At 38.8% G+C, this 15,602-nt stretch overlaps 1 protein-coding gene across 6 annotated transcripts in view; it reads right to left on the bottom strand.

Moving 5' to 3' along the window:
- LOC118815950 (pleckstrin homology domain-containing family G member 3) overlaps positions 1–15,602 on the bottom strand; it is a 44,996-nt gene that overhangs the window by 8,870 nt on the left and 20,524 nt on the right. For 4 of the 6 annotated variants that reach the window (XM_036582396.1, XM_036582394.1, XM_036582397.1 and 1 more), the window contains 14 exons: positions 15,021–15,071; positions 12,856–13,277; positions 9,460–9,560; positions 6,610–6,679; positions 5,857–5,903; positions 5,081–5,231; positions 4,728–4,859; positions 3,615–3,797; positions 3,055–3,147; positions 2,596–2,682; positions 2,219–2,252; positions 1,968–2,060; positions 1,818–1,850; positions 1,591–1,601 (listed from right to left, as the gene is read on the bottom strand). In XM_036582396.1, the coding sequence (XP_036438289.1) occupies positions 1,591–1,601; positions 1,818–1,850; positions 1,968–2,060; positions 2,219–2,252; positions 2,596–2,682; positions 3,055–3,147; positions 3,615–3,797; positions 4,728–4,859; positions 5,081–5,231; positions 5,857–5,903; positions 6,610–6,679; positions 9,460–9,560; positions 12,856–13,277; positions 15,021–15,071 (1,508 nt within the window). The remainder of the gene's footprint in view (positions 1–1,590; positions 1,602–1,817; positions 1,851–1,967; positions 2,061–2,218; positions 2,253–2,595; positions 2,683–3,054; positions 3,148–3,614; positions 3,798–4,727; positions 4,860–5,080; positions 5,232–5,856; positions 5,904–6,609; positions 6,680–9,459; positions 9,561–12,855; positions 13,278–15,020; positions 15,072–15,602) is intronic. The other 2 variants (XM_036582399.1, XM_036582395.1) reach the window with 1 other exon arrangement.

Here is a 15,602-nt window from a genome sequence, read left to right as displayed (position 1 = left end):
ACTTAATACAGTACAATATAAGCCAGTATAATGCTATGAACATAACATTTAGTAAAACTGCGACTAAGATTAACAGAATTGTCTGTGGCTGTTGGTGTTACTGTCAATTATTAATTCAAATAAATGCACTACCGTTAGAGATCAGCGAGGTAGCATTATAGTCAGCTGAATCTCTAATGGCTCCTTACTGTATATACTGCCCTGCACAGATCCCAAAATAATGGCTTCAATATTCAAATAGTGCATTGGATACAGTGTGTCGCCCAGTGTGCTAAACTGTTTTCTTTGTAGGAAACAACTGCAGGAAAAACAACCACAGCAGTAAACATCACAAAACATAAAGAAGTGCACATATACACCATATATACAATAAACACCCTATACAGCATATACACCATATACACCGTATACAACGTATACAGTGCATTCATCATATACACCGCATTTATCATTTACACCATATACACCATAAACACTGCATTCATACACAATATACAAACAGTATACACTGAGTTTATCATACACCATATTTATCATATACACTGTATACATCATATACACTATATACCTGCACTACATATATCAATATGTATACACCATATACACAGTATACACAATATGTACCATATACACCATTTACACTGTTTACACCATATACACCGCATATCCCCTATACGCCATATACAACATACACACCACATTCATCATATACACCGTATACACCACATACACTGTACACACCATATCCACCATATACAACACATACCTGCACCATATACACTGTATACACTATATACCTGCACTATATATACCAAATACACTGTACACAGCATTTACACCGTATAGAGATATACACAGTATACACCGTGTACACCATATAGACAGTGGTTGGTATAGTGTACTGATTAACACCTTTGCCCTTCATGCTGTAGAATGGGGTTTGATCCCCTGCCTGGGCACCCTATGCTGTACTAATAAGAACTCCTAACACTACCTTTGTCTACCTGTGTAAAATGACCAAATTGTAAGTGGCTCGGGATAAGAGCATCTGCAAAATGCCGTAAATGTATACACCATACACCTGCACTATATACACAGTATACAGCATACTGCATTCATCATATAAACTGTACACACTACATACCTATGCTTAGAAAAACATAAGGGTTTAGTGTGAAGATAAAAGAAACAATGAGAAAATTAAAAGTTTTCACAAAAACTGAAAGTCTTTTTTTTCTGGTGAGGAATTCATTTTTGCCCCAAACTAAAATATTTATAGAAACAATCTCAGAACTCATCTTCTCATTACACTAGCAGACAGTTTAGATTAGAATATGACTATATAAATATAACTCAGATTTTTTTTTTCAGTCAGAAGGTGTTCAACACTCATCTGACAAAAAAAATCTAAGATAATTAAAGTCCAGAGTTAAACTGAACAAATTAAAAATCTGTGAGTTTGTGTCCACTGACAGAGTTTAAACCACTCATATACAAACCATTTGACTCAATCAGATTAATTAAAACAGTGTTTACACTGATTTCCTGTACATTTAACCAAACCATATGTTTTAATCAGTGTCGTCTTACCTTCAGAACCGCTGCAGGATTCACAAAGACGAGCAGCAAACACACAAAGAAAGAAAAAAAGAGAGAACATTATTAGATCAAACAAAAACATCCAGAAGCTTAAAAAAGCAGTCAAATGTTTTTTTTTATAAAACAACGTTAAAGGGGCCAATAAAAAGAAACTACAGCTCAAAATTTATGCAGTAAAAAAAAGCGATGAAGCAATTTGTCAACATGTAAAGATTTACCTTTAGTGTTTTTCAGGATCTGTTTAGTTAATTCTGCATAAAGACAAATAAAATAATCAGTTTTACAGAAGATTAATATTTAAATGATACCATTAATGACCTCAATAAGTATATTAAACCTCTCAGTCAGACAGATGTAAGGTTACTCACCTGACTGGCGTTGCCCCTGGCGACCGTTAGAGTCCTCTGACTGGTGGGTAACGCCCTTCTTCAGTCTCTCGGGGCTGTATCTGTACTTTGGATCTGTGCCACAAATTTATTTTCCAAAAACAGATGAATTATGGACACTATTACAGTCACAGATTATGAATGACAGAACATTTCACAGCATTAATTCAGTTTTAAATTCAGTTTATATTCAGTTCTGGTGAACAGTGTGAATCCTGTAATTAAACACTCACAGAAAGAATCCATTTCCAGAATGGCCTCTTTAGCCTAAAACACAAACATCCGCAGTGTCATGACTGGTTCAAACTACTAATGGTATAAAGAATTGTTTAGGATCTCTCAGTCACTGGGGGTCCAGAGTACACACTTTACAAAAATTGGTTCAACATCAGTCAGCCTTTATTTAAGCAGAGAACACAGTGAGGCTCTGATCTGCAAAGCAGCCGAGTGAGATTTACAACACAAATACTTTACAGCTAAATTCAATTTAAACTAGTCAAATTAAAGAACTTAACATGGTAAAACGTAGAGGTTTTAAATGTAACACTGGTTGTTTGTTCTATTGTTGTATAGAAAAAAAACTTTTTTCTAAAAGCAGAACATTCACTACCTTCTGAGGAATGACCGCCTGGTGATTCTCTAAAATGAGCCGTTTGATGTGATGAGCCCACAGTTTCCTCTCGTCCACTGTCCGAGCCTGACACACAGGGTCAAAGGTCATTTAAAAGGGTCACAGGGACTAAAGCGGCAGTGGTCAGTGTTGAGTGTTCATTGGTAGATGATCAGTGGTCAGTGCTGAATGGTCAGTGGTCAGTGTTGAGTGGACAGTGATAAGATGGACAGTAGGCAGTATTGATTGTTCTGTGGTCAGCATTAGGAGATCAGTGTTGAGTAGTCAGTGTTAGGTAGTCAGTGTTGAGTGGTCACTGTTGAGTGGTCAGCATTAGGGGATCAGTGGTCAGTGTTGGGTGGTCAGTGTTGAGTGGTCATTATTAGGTGATCATTGTTGAGTGGTAAATGTTGGGTGGTCAGTGTTAAGTGGTCAGCGTTTAGTATTAGGTGGACTCACCTGAACAGTGTGGGGCTGTTTGGGATGTTTGTAGTGAGTGACACTGAAACACAGCGAGTCTTTAGCGCTTTCGATCAGCATCAGAGTGGAACACTTCACACGCACACACACACACACAAACACACAAACACACAAACAAACAAACATTAACACACTATGAACATATTAACATCTTAACACAATTCAACTCAACACACCTTAGAGAATAAACACTGCAGACTGAGGTGACAGTGATGTAATCAGATGATTAATAACTGACCTGATGAGCTTTAAAGCTGGTGAAAGTCAGAGAACAGTTTAATCTAAAACGGCTTAAACAACATTAATGAATTAACAACATTAGTGAATGTAACATCAGATTCTGTTACTGTTAAAACTGGATTACTAAACTGTTTCTCTCTAAAGCTGTAGGAGACACTGAAGCCATTTGAAAGTTTTTACTTCTTACTTTGCCACAAACAGAAAATGGATACTTTTAAGATCACATTTGACCGACAGCCGATTTGGTCAGACTCTGAAGATGAGACTACACTAAATTCCCAACCTGATGCGAGTCTTACTGAAATATGTGTTTTGTAGACGTAATGCTCTCCGCGGCGTTTGGTGATGAGCAGTATGCGGTCGAAGAGGAAGAGCGTTCGCTCATTTTTGGCACGATGGACGCGAAAGGTGCCCTCCAGAACCAGCTCTCCGTATGTGGTCAGATCTGGCCCTTTCCAGTTGATGAGCAGAGACTGGACCTCCTGAGGAACGTTTGAGAACAAAAGACATGAATGAAACTTCAGCCTCTCCATTTGCATTGCATCGTGTAACCTCTCATCTGTGAGGTCAACAACTATATACTGTATAATACAGGTAGTGGGACTAATCCACCCAAAATCACTAGATTTCAGAAAAGTCCTTTTTTTTTCTAAACTATCACTTTAACAAAAAAGTGATCACACAAATGACCCCCTATTTTAAATAGAATTAATACTGATGTATCTGGTCAGAACAAAGAACTTCCAAACTGGAAGACACAAGTTAAAGTTACTACTAATAGCTTTATTTAATCAAAGATTGATAATGTAACATAACTGGTTAAAGCCTGAAACTGTCTGGCAGACAGCAAACAGATAAATTATGTGATGATGCAAATTGTGTCTCTATTCTGAAACGATGCTTTCCTTCAGAGCTGAGGCTCATATACCTGCACAGGTGAGCAGACCAGCCTCCAACTGACCTTCACGCACACGTGGAGATACTCCTCCAGATAAGTAGGAAAATATTTTTGAGATAAGGTTCAGAGGAGGCTCAAATTTCCTGAACACTTTTTCCCGTCTAATATCAAAACTGATACCAGATCCTTCAAATATAGGCTGATACCGATACGGATACTAACTATCTAACCTATATTTATCCTGATATTTATCTAATTACATTTTTTTAAAGTATTTTATTTTGGTAAAACCAAAATAAAACCGCTGTCAGCAGCTACTTTCAGCGTTTTTTTTGGCTTGGTTGAAGCGACAGCCCGTGAGAGCCCTGAGTGCTGAGTGACACAGCTGACCGATGGAGACACCGCAGGCAGGACTAGATTCCCATCTTCGGCACAGATGCTGCATGTAAGCGCCAGTGTCAGCGCAGATACCAGTACGGGATCAGAGCCACACTATACAGTATAACAGAAATACCTGCAGACGAACTGCATGCTCGTGCTTTCTCTTCATGTCATTGATATACCAGGCCACTCCAGTCATCGTGTAGATTGCCTCCTCCACCACCTCATACCCCTCCTCCTCAGGATCAAAATGTTTGGCTATTTCCTTAAATTAAAACACAAACACACACAAACACAAACATGTACACCACCACTGTAAAGAAACCTGAACCATTTCACACCAAACCACTCTGAATCACTCTGTTTACATCTCACACACTCAGTTACCCGGGAATTAAAAATAAAAATATCTAAAAACAGGTCAGGATGATTGCAGATGTTCAGAGATCATGATCTGTGGAGTGTGTTTCAGAGCACGGCACTGACCTGAAGCAGGAGGTGATATTTCAGGATTCGCTGGACAGGTTTGAGCAGATAGGAGCCGAGCGGGAGCGAGCGTTTCAGAGCTGCCTGACGCTCCCGGAAAAACTTTGCCAGAGTTTTATTCCTCATACAGTCAGTCAGAGCAGCGACGGAACTGAAGAAAAATCATCACCAATACTGCCGTCAATACTGATCAATCAGTGACTGACTGACCAGCAAAACTTTCAGTTTTAGTTAAAATTATACATATACAGAGTCTCTGTGAAGGATGTGTATAAGTTACACTTCCTTCACAGAGACACACTTCTGCAAATTTTAATACACAGTTGCTGTTTATTCATTGAATTTAACACACTGGGGAAAAAATTTGTATAATATGTGGCCTGTGCAAATGTTTTTTTTTACTTAGCAAATAAATAGAGATGGTGCTTTAAAATTAGCAGAACAGAACATCCACATCTGACCATCTGCGGACAGACAGATCACTAACTGCACGTTTTCACAGCTAGAGGGCAGCACAGCATCAGCACCTCAAATTAAACCATACAGCAGAACAACACACTCAACACCAACAAACCAACAAACAGCTTTAATAAACACACAAACATCTAGAAATAAACCTGAAACACTGACGCCGCTCTCACTTCACTAACTTTAATCATAATACATTATCAAAGTGTAATTACATTATATGAAGTATAAAGACAGCAAGGTTAATATTTCTTTGATTATCTGTCATCTATGCTCAGAACTGGAAGTTTTGCTGGAGACGTACTTACTTTGGGTAGTTGGTGCAGTACTGAGTGTAGATCTCAAAATATTCACTCTAATAAACAACAAACAAACAAAAACATCAGTGATTTATTTACACACTTTTCTACACACCTGTTTACAGCCTCTTTACTGTTCAGTGATTTCTAAGAATTCTAAGAATTCTCTTCTAAGAATTTGTCTCCTCAGTGATTCACTTTACATTAGCTCACAGGATTTAATTCACTCCCTGTCGTGCTTTTTTGACGAAGCTTTCAATGACAAAAACTGTAACAGGTGTCAGTTGTGTCTGGTTGGAGATTATGTTCACATGTTTTTGTCATGTTCAGTTATGAAGAATTTATGGTTGTATATCATACAACTCCTGTCTGGCTATTTAACGTTTCTCTGTCCTCAACTTTACTTTGGCTTCTTGACTCTAATCTGATGCTTAGTGCACAACAAAGAAAGCTCATGTTAGCAGCCTTAACTGTGGCCAAAAAAAAAAGTCTCGAAAGGCTGGTTTGAACTTAATCTTTATCATATTTATGGTGTGGATATTTTCTGGACATTTGTATTCTGGAACAGCCAACAGTCAGATTCCATGATGCCGAGGCAGCAACCATCCATTTTTGGACCTTAACTGTGTTAAGACTCTCTAAACATCCGACATCCTGTACATGTTAAATACTTTATCCCTCCAGATCTTTTTTCCCTTTTTTGTTATTAAATATGAAAAATTAATAAAAAATTAATAAAAACAAAACAAAACAAAAACTGACCTTTAGTACGAAGCACCTGGCGATGGCCACAGGGTCATTCTCACACATATCCAGCGCCTGTAGGAGCTCACTGACCACAAACAGACAATAACCATCAGATAAACAATTGGAAAACAAATAAAAGAAAAGAAATGATGAACAAATAAACAGTGTCTCAAAACAGGAAAAGTCCACACAGTGAATTCACGCCAGAGAAAAAAAACACACTGTGATTTTACTGATACATGATGTTAGAAAACATTTTAATCTACTGATTAATCAATATTGAATAATTTCAACTGAAATAATCTCACAGCTCCAGATGAGCTTCCACAGAAATTGATTGGTCAGGATGATCACAGCACATTGTGATTGGTTACAGGCTCATTTGCATTTTCCAGCCTTCTGTGATTTTTGTCTCGTGATCAGATGTGATCTTGTATCAAGGAAACACACCTGATGGCAACTTGTTAAACTTTTGGTGCTGGATTGTGATGCTAACAAGTAGTGCTGGGCAACATACCAATACATCTCACTATCGTGATAAAATATGGCACAATCTGCTTTTCTGAACATATATCTGAACAAAACGTGTATATCGTCAGTACTTGTAGACACTGACCAACTGCATGTTTCATTAAAAAGAGAGCAAAATTAGTCCCGTTTAACTGGATTTAGTGCGGAATACTGAATAAAAGTCATTGAGCTCATAGTATTATAGCGTTTGTTAAATGTAGCACTACTGGCTATTTTTTCTCTGTTCCAACTAATCAGATGTGAAAAATGAAAAATATATTTCTTACGTTAATAATACATTCTGCAATATTATACTGTGCCGTGTTGCCCACCTAAAAAGGACATGCCCCCCAAACTCCACTAGTCTGGCTCTTAACATCTGGAGCACAACTGATAACACAAGTTAAATGAGCTAGCTAGCGAAACGCTATCATTAGCTAAATACTAGAATTATTTTCTCTGTAAGATTTAATGTTTATTTTTACTGTAGTGTGTTCTTCACACTCGCAACTCACATCTACAGGCTTCACTGGAGTTTTTTGGGAACTTTTCAGCCGTGTTAACTTGCGCCACATCTATGTGCTAACAACCAGCACACTATTGTGCCCCCTGTTGTGACCTCTGCATTCAGGAGGTGTTGGATTAATTTGGAAATTTCACTTTTAGTTTCTTTTCCACTAATAAGTCTACATTCCCTCCAACAGGAGGATCACAGCACACTGTGACTGCTCTCAGTAAAAGATCACATCTGGAACTGTGACTCTACAAACATCACCATCATGATAATGATTAATAAATGATATATTACACAGCTGTAACACAATCAAATCCCCCAGTGAACTCAGTGTTCAGTTACAGGAGATACAACAGCTTCTAAAAAGGGAATAAATAACATCATGACTCTGTAAATACTTCATTTTGACCCTTCAGTTTATCAGTTTAGACGTCCAGATCTGAGAGCATGCAGGAAAAAAAAAAAAAACACACACAGCAACCACTTCAGTAACACAGCAAGCCATTCATCACAGCGTTCCAGCAGAGATGAGCTTTCTGACCAGTTTAGGTAATACGAGTTAATAAGAGTTAAAACTGAAATACTGATTGCTGGTACTGAAACTCAGAGAAAGCTGCTATATGAGAATCTCGGCTCTTTATCCTCATCTACCAAACCTGCAGTAGGAAATCTGGGTGTGATCTTAGACTCTGAGCTCTGTTTTATCTGCATGTAAACAGAGTCACTAAAGCAGCTTTTTATCATGTGAGAAAGTTCAGCCTTTTCTCTCTCACAGTGACACAGAGAAACTTGTTGCTGCATTTGTTCAGCAGAGTTGATCACTGTAATGATCTTCTTACTGGAGAAAACAATCCATCCTCTACAGCTTGTACAGAACACAGCAGCACAGATCCTCACAACGCCAACACAGAGAGCTCATATCACCCTGTTTACACACTGCACTGACTGTCTGGATCTTTTAGAGAGATTTTAAAGCTCTGCTGCTGTTTTTTTCTAAAGCTCTAAATGACCTTAAGGCTCCTGAATGTCTGTCTCTTTATGATCTTAGATCTGCAGATACTGACCTTCTGCAAACACCTTCAGTAAAATACAGAAAATGTGGAGAGACTCAGAACTGAACTGTTATTTCAGTGTTTCAACACAAACAAACTCAAACTGAAGCACCTGCACATATCCCTCCTCTCCACTCCTCCACTCATCCCTTCATCATTTACTGCCTCCTCTCCTGTAGCTCTCCTGTATCTCTGAACAGCACAGTGTTAGGAACAGTTTACAGGTCAGTAAAGGTCAGTAAAGATCACTGATCTGATATGTTACACCAGAATTAGCTAAGTTTTTTCCATTACAAGAATATAATTTATAACCTTAATATTCTTTAAAGAAATATAGATCAGAATCAGTCACTTCTCAGGGTTTCAGTGCTAAAAATAAAGACACTGAACTCTAAACATCATACAGTTGCTGGATGAAAATCTAAGTGAGAGAAAGAGGGAACATGTTCTGAATCACCTGTTTTAAGAATAAACCCCTTTATTACATCACAAACACAAATACAAACAGATAAGAAAACACGGTTAGTTAGAGATCAGACAGGTTTAAGTATAAAATACAGTCTTCATCAGCAGTGAAACAACCATAGTCGAGATAAAACCGCATTCATTTTGCTTACAATCAATAACAATAAATCATAATATTTCATAAAATCTACATCTTTTTTGGCCAAAATAAAATTCTCAGTGAAATGTTTTAAACAGAAATCAGAAAAAGTTCTGGTGTTTTGTTTAAACTCTGCGGTTCTGGGTTCTGAGAGCTCTGCAGTTCTGAGTATTTAGGCTCCTTACCTGTTGAACTCGTAGATGTCCTCTATGTTCCCGAAGAGAGCACACACCTGTTCTGGACCGATGGGAAGGTCAGCCGTATCTATAATATGGGTGAGATAGTCCTGCAAAAAACAACAAAACCACAGAGCAGTTCACTGTGCTGAACAAAGGGGGCTGTAAGGAGCTCATTAGGAGAACACCATACAGCACATTTTCTATGTTTAAAGTCACTCAACTTTATTGACAATTGAAACAAATCATCAATTAGATCAGACCTGCTGTAGAACTCGCAGGACGGCAGATACAGAGAACATTCACACTGTAACTGCAGCCTTTTAGGAAACAGTCTGATATAATCAGAACGTGGTTCTTCTGTATTATGAGGATTTGTGGAACCGTAATGCAGGCAGATTTTATAGGTCAGGTTCCAGCATGCACAGGTGAGAGTGCAAGTTCTCCTCACTCTTTAGCTGTGTGGAACTGCACTGCGTGTTCCTGCACGTTCAGGTGGAGACAGTAAACACTGTTACGTAATGTGATAATCCAGTTAACAGGATGAGCGGCTCTCTAAAGGTCAGAACTGGCTATCAGATAGTTAACGACTCATTCATGAGCAAACAGGCAGGAGCAGAACCTTCAAACTCCAGTTTATCAGGAACTTCATCTGCAGTGCTTTAGACCATTATAGATGTTCCTGCTGAACCGTTTACATCATCAATTAGCGATCTGCAGGATGAAGTGCCATCAGACCTGCAGGAGAAACGTTCAGCCACACGGCTGATATTCTCACTGTTCGATTTGCTGGTCACACTGACTGAACGCGTCTGTGCTGAAAACAAACAGTGTTTCAACACTGTCATTTTTACCACTATTAAAATTATTTTTATGAAGTCTTATATTTTGAAATTTTGGCATAGACCTGGAATCTTTTTTTGCAGAAACTGTACAATCAGGAGATCAGGACACAGAAACGATGTTCATAATGGAAAAGCACTGTTACAGTCTGAACACTAATAATTAGTCAATAATGACTGATTCCCATTAAAGACACATTTCAGCATTTTAGCCGTATCAGTCAGATTCAGAATCTGGACTGAGAGTAAAACTGTCAAACATATGGCCCAATTACAGTTCTTATCCGGCCCAATTACAGATCTTATGCGGCCAAATTACAGTACCTATCTGGCCTGATTCTGATTCTTATCTGGCCCAATTAAGTTTTTTTATCAGGTCCGATTACAATTCTTATGTGGCCAATTTTACGGTTCTTCTCCGGCCCACTTACAGTTCTTATGCAGCCAAATCACAGTTCTTATCCGGCCTGATTACCGTTTTTATCCAGCCCGATTACAGTTCCTATCTGGCCTGATTTTGATTCTTATCCGGCTCCATTAAATTTCTTATTAGGCCTGATTACATTACTCATGCGGCCAATATACGGTTCATATTTGGCCCAATTACAGTTCCTATTTGGCCTAATCTTGATTCTTATCTGGCCTGATTAAGTTTCTTATTAGGCCCATTTACAGTTCTTATCCGGCCAAATTACAGATCTTATCCAGCCCGACTACAGCTACTATCTGGCCTGATTTCGATTTTTATCCGTCCCCGTTAGGTTTCTTATCAGGCCTGATTACAGTTCTTATGCGGCTAATTTACGGTTCATATCCAGCCCAATTACAGTTCTTATGCAGCCAAATCACAGTTCCTATCTGGCCTGGTTACAATGCTTATCCAGCCCAATTACAGTTTCTATCTGGCCTGATTTTGATTCTTATCCAGCTCCATTAAGTTTCTTATCAGGCCTGAAGACAGTTCTCAGGTGGCCAATTTACGGTTCATATTCGCCCCAATTACAGTTCCTATTCAGCCTAGTTTTGATTCTTATCTGGCCTGATTAAGTTTCTTATTAGGCCCAATTACGGTTCTTATTCCGGCCCAAGTACAGTTCTTTTGCGGCCAATTTACGGTTCATATTTGGCCCAATTACAGTTCTTATCCAGCCCAATTCCTGCTCATATCAGATTAATTTAGAGTCTGTGTTCTAAATTAAAATCATCTTGTGGACCGTAACTGACTGTTTGCAAAATAATCAGTGACACAAAGCTCAAGCTCTCACTGCTTAGCAACCGTCTCTAAGAACTACTTCTGAGAAGTGAGAAATGTGAACTCTTCAAAACAGTACTGCAGTCATCCTGGATTTACTATATTTACTAAACAATGATTTTGATGTCCAACCATAAATAACACTACAGAACAATGTTGAGATCAGTTAGCGAACTCAGCTTTTCGTAGCTACAGTTCCCCTAACAGAAAACTCACATAAATTTCACGTGAACAAAACAAAACTCTTCACACGTGAAAAAAGTTGTGATTACTGTTAAACACGTGGTTTTTGCACACTTCCCATGTGAAACAGATGTGTCTTTTCTGCGGGCTCTACAGTCTCACATTCCTGATTAAAACATTCTGTGAAAAGTAAATATTAATGCACCAGTACGCATGTAATCTTTTCATTCTTTGAGGTTAGATGACCTGTTCTGTGTCCAGCGCTGCTCAGATTAACTATAGTCAGAATGTAACCTTCAGATAAATTATGGTAAAATTGATGCTAGAAAACACTTTAATGGGTTGTTGTTCTTACTGTCATGTTATTGGTCTAATAAACTAATTCTTTAGTCCAGCCCACCTGACGCTATTCCACACGGCTGATTAGATGCTCTTAAACAGGCAGCCAGTCGAGAAGTTGACCAAACAAGACAGAAGATTGAGAACTGAGGCCTGTATAGTGAACTCTGTCATTTGTTTTTATTACATTAGTGTATTTTATTGTTATTCATTATTATTATCTGTTCCTAGACTTTATCAGACTTCAGGGTTTTTTTTGGAGAAATGTCTGTGCTTTGGAGAAAACTGTGCTTCTTCTCGTAGCTTGTAAGTTGGCCTGTGAACTAAAAAGAGTTTGTCTCCTGATCTACACTGATTCTCTAATAACAAATGCAAAGAGGAACTGCAGCTCATACAGAACAGTTACAATTAAAGTATTAAACTAAAATAGCTCCATCACTCAACTGATGTGAACGCTAATGGAATAAAGAGATTAACTCAGTGTCAGCTCTGTTGGGGTGGGGGGGATGGTGTTATAAGTGAACGAGGACAGTGAGTGTACATTATGTGATATCAGATTATCCTCCACACCTGGTTAACAAGTAAAGCTGTGCCGGTAACGCTCTGGTGTGATGTAATCAGTGTATGCAGCTCGTTCAGACCCCAGTCACTCCTGGTCAGTTCATGCATCCTGAGTATCAGATTATTTTTGGTCGGAGACTGTTCACATTTTATTATTAAATATTATTAACAGAAATCATAAAGTCTATTAGAGACATTTTTTTTAGTGAACTGTCAGTGAGTTTTTACCTCCACGATGCTGCGCAGGTCCCTCACGTACATCCTCTCCGTCTCAATGATCTCCATGACAACGCGGTCCAGGTATGTGAGCTGGGGGTTGGGGGCCATGGTTTGAGAGGCAAAAGGGATCAAACTGTTCACCACGCCGTCACCGTTACTGTTCTGGACACAGAAGTCGCAGCGTCCCGGTTTAGCGTCCTGCGCCTTGCTACTCTCTGCTGAAGGATGCAGGTCCAGCTCCAGGTCATCCTCAGTGGTCAGCACCGCGCCGGCCGGGGCGATATCGTCCCGCGACGAGCCGGATCCGGACGAGACGGTGGACACCACGCTCACGGGTCTCGCACCTTCCGGGAAATCGGAGCAGTCGGACAGAGTGGCTGAGGACGCTCGGTCACTACTGCTGACCGAAGCAGTGGACAATCGAGGAGATTCTGCAGAGAAAACAGAAAGTTTATATTTACAGCTAATCAAAAGCCAGATAATTAATAACGCACTAATACTAAAAAAGTACATCAAAAACATCTTAAACAAGATACAATTAACAGCAGTTTAAATCTGAGCTCACAATGATTTGATTTGATTATGATTATTAAGAAATGATTGTGATTTGATTTGATTTAAATACACTGAGTACATAAATGTAGTGATGCTATAACTAATATATATATATATATATATATATATATATATATATATATACACACACACACACACACACACACGGTGTATCGTAATGTATCAAACGGTATCGTAGCTTATTGGTATATCATGGCTAACGTGTTAGCTTGATGCTAGAGCTTTAGATCAGGACACTGTAGAGCAGCTTTTGCTTTAAATGTTATACTTTTATAACATTAATGTACTCATGAGGGAGATTTTCAGCAATTCCTTTCGAAAAATGTATTGTATGGAGACTACACTGCATCGTCTCAAATTGAATACATTTTGTGTATCGTTACACTGCAAATAACTGGATGAACTATTTAAACAGCAGCTGAATATGAACAATACAAAGGGTACAGCCAGATTTACATTCTTAGCACACCGAGAGTGTTCACACTGGGCAGGCTTGGTCTGATTAAAGCAATAATGTGGTTTGTTAGAGTGAGTGTAAACCCTGCCGTCTGAACTCTGCTGCATCAAATAAGCAGACCGACACCCCCTGAGCAGGGCGGTCCCAATTCACTTCAAAAACGACTCTGGTGTGTTTCATTTGAAGTGTGGAAAGACGTCCAAATGGCCCAACAACAGAGCGAACCAGTGTCTCCTCTCTGCAAATCTTCTCTGCTTTGTGGAAAAGATGAGTTTCTAATGCTATTCTTGATACGAGGGTGTGTTTTATCTTTTTTTTAGCAGTTCTGAATCAGTGATAATAAAACAGATAGTTTGGGTTTTAAAACAATGTTTGAAGTCATCATAAAATCTTCCATTTACACATTTGACTGCACACAGAAATTATACTGTGTATTAATGCGCTGAGGTTTCTCTGTTCTGTAAAAGTAGTGAGACACTCGAGGCTGTTACAGAGATTTCACTCTGCTCTGCCTCATAACTGCAGTAATGCAGGGAGTCTTGCAGATTATTGATCTAATATCACACAATGTAAATGAACCTAGCGAGTCCAGACAGAAGAGAGAACAGATTCAGAAAGTTCAGTCGACGTTATCACAGTTACTGTACATCATAAAAACTGCCCAATCAGTTGTGGCCTTTTACTCGTATGACTTGTGTTTACAATTTTTGGCTCAATTTTAAACGTGTCAGTGTGAATGCTAATCGAACCAGAACTAAAATGCAACAATTTGTCATCTTCTGCTTTGATCCTGATCAAGGGAACGGAACTACAAGAATAAACGCGCTGTATGTGTGTTCACACTGTTTAGGACTGATGGCTCAGAACAAGAAAACATGAGTAATAAAAAAATAAATGTTTCACTCCAGTGTTCACTTCACTGTCAGATCATCCTCTCATCAATAAAGCACTTTCAGAATGATCATCCAGCTGATCCATTCTTCCTCGTTAATATTCACACCTGTCTGGATCAGCCTGATGCTTGACCTTTCAATTCATTAATTAATAATGAATAATGAACAATGAATCATCAGTGAGTGAACAGTAATCACTGAGAATCTGGAATCAGGTCAGATGTAATGTGTAAATTATGTTCACGTACCATCCGGCCAGCTGAGAGGCGGTTTTGGAGTAAATCTGAACAGAACTGAACCTGACAAAAATATAAACCATTAAAAACAACCTTCAGAGTTTAGCTTTATGTAAAAACGTTTCAGTTTAAACTCAGTAACATCTGCCTCAAAAAAAAGTGTTGTATCTTTAATGAAGCAATAAAACAGTAACACAGTCAGTGCTGTTAAAGTCTGTAGTGTTGAGAGTCTATTAAAGGGCCCATATCACAGAAAAAAAAATCTTCTCATTTTCTCTCCAGTTCATACAGTCCCGCCCATTCAACCTACAGCAGTTTAGTTCCGCCCACTCACAAAAAAGTGTTTCAGCCCAGACTGCTTTTTGAATAAGGCACAAAACAGGACAGCCAATCAGAACAGAGCTCATTTACATAACTAACAGACCTCAAGGAAAAAGAAACTGTGTATATGGGCTCTTTAATCTTTCAACTAAAACACTGCAGTGACGGGATCACAGGTGTTGAACAGTTCAGCCTGTTGAGCTAAAGTTCAGGTGGAAGAGACGCTGTGAGGAGGAGGGCTGGGCAAAGCAGGAAGTCATGAAGAGGTCAGCA

The sequence above is a fragment of the Colossoma macropomum genome, unplaced genomic scaffold (genome assembly GCF_904425465.1).
Source record: "Colossoma macropomum unplaced genomic scaffold, Colossoma_macropomum, whole genome shotgun sequence".
NCBI lineage: Eukaryota > Metazoa > Chordata > Actinopteri > Characiformes > Serrasalmidae > Colossoma > Colossoma macropomum.
This window is presented reverse-complemented; position numbering and strand designations above follow the sequence as displayed.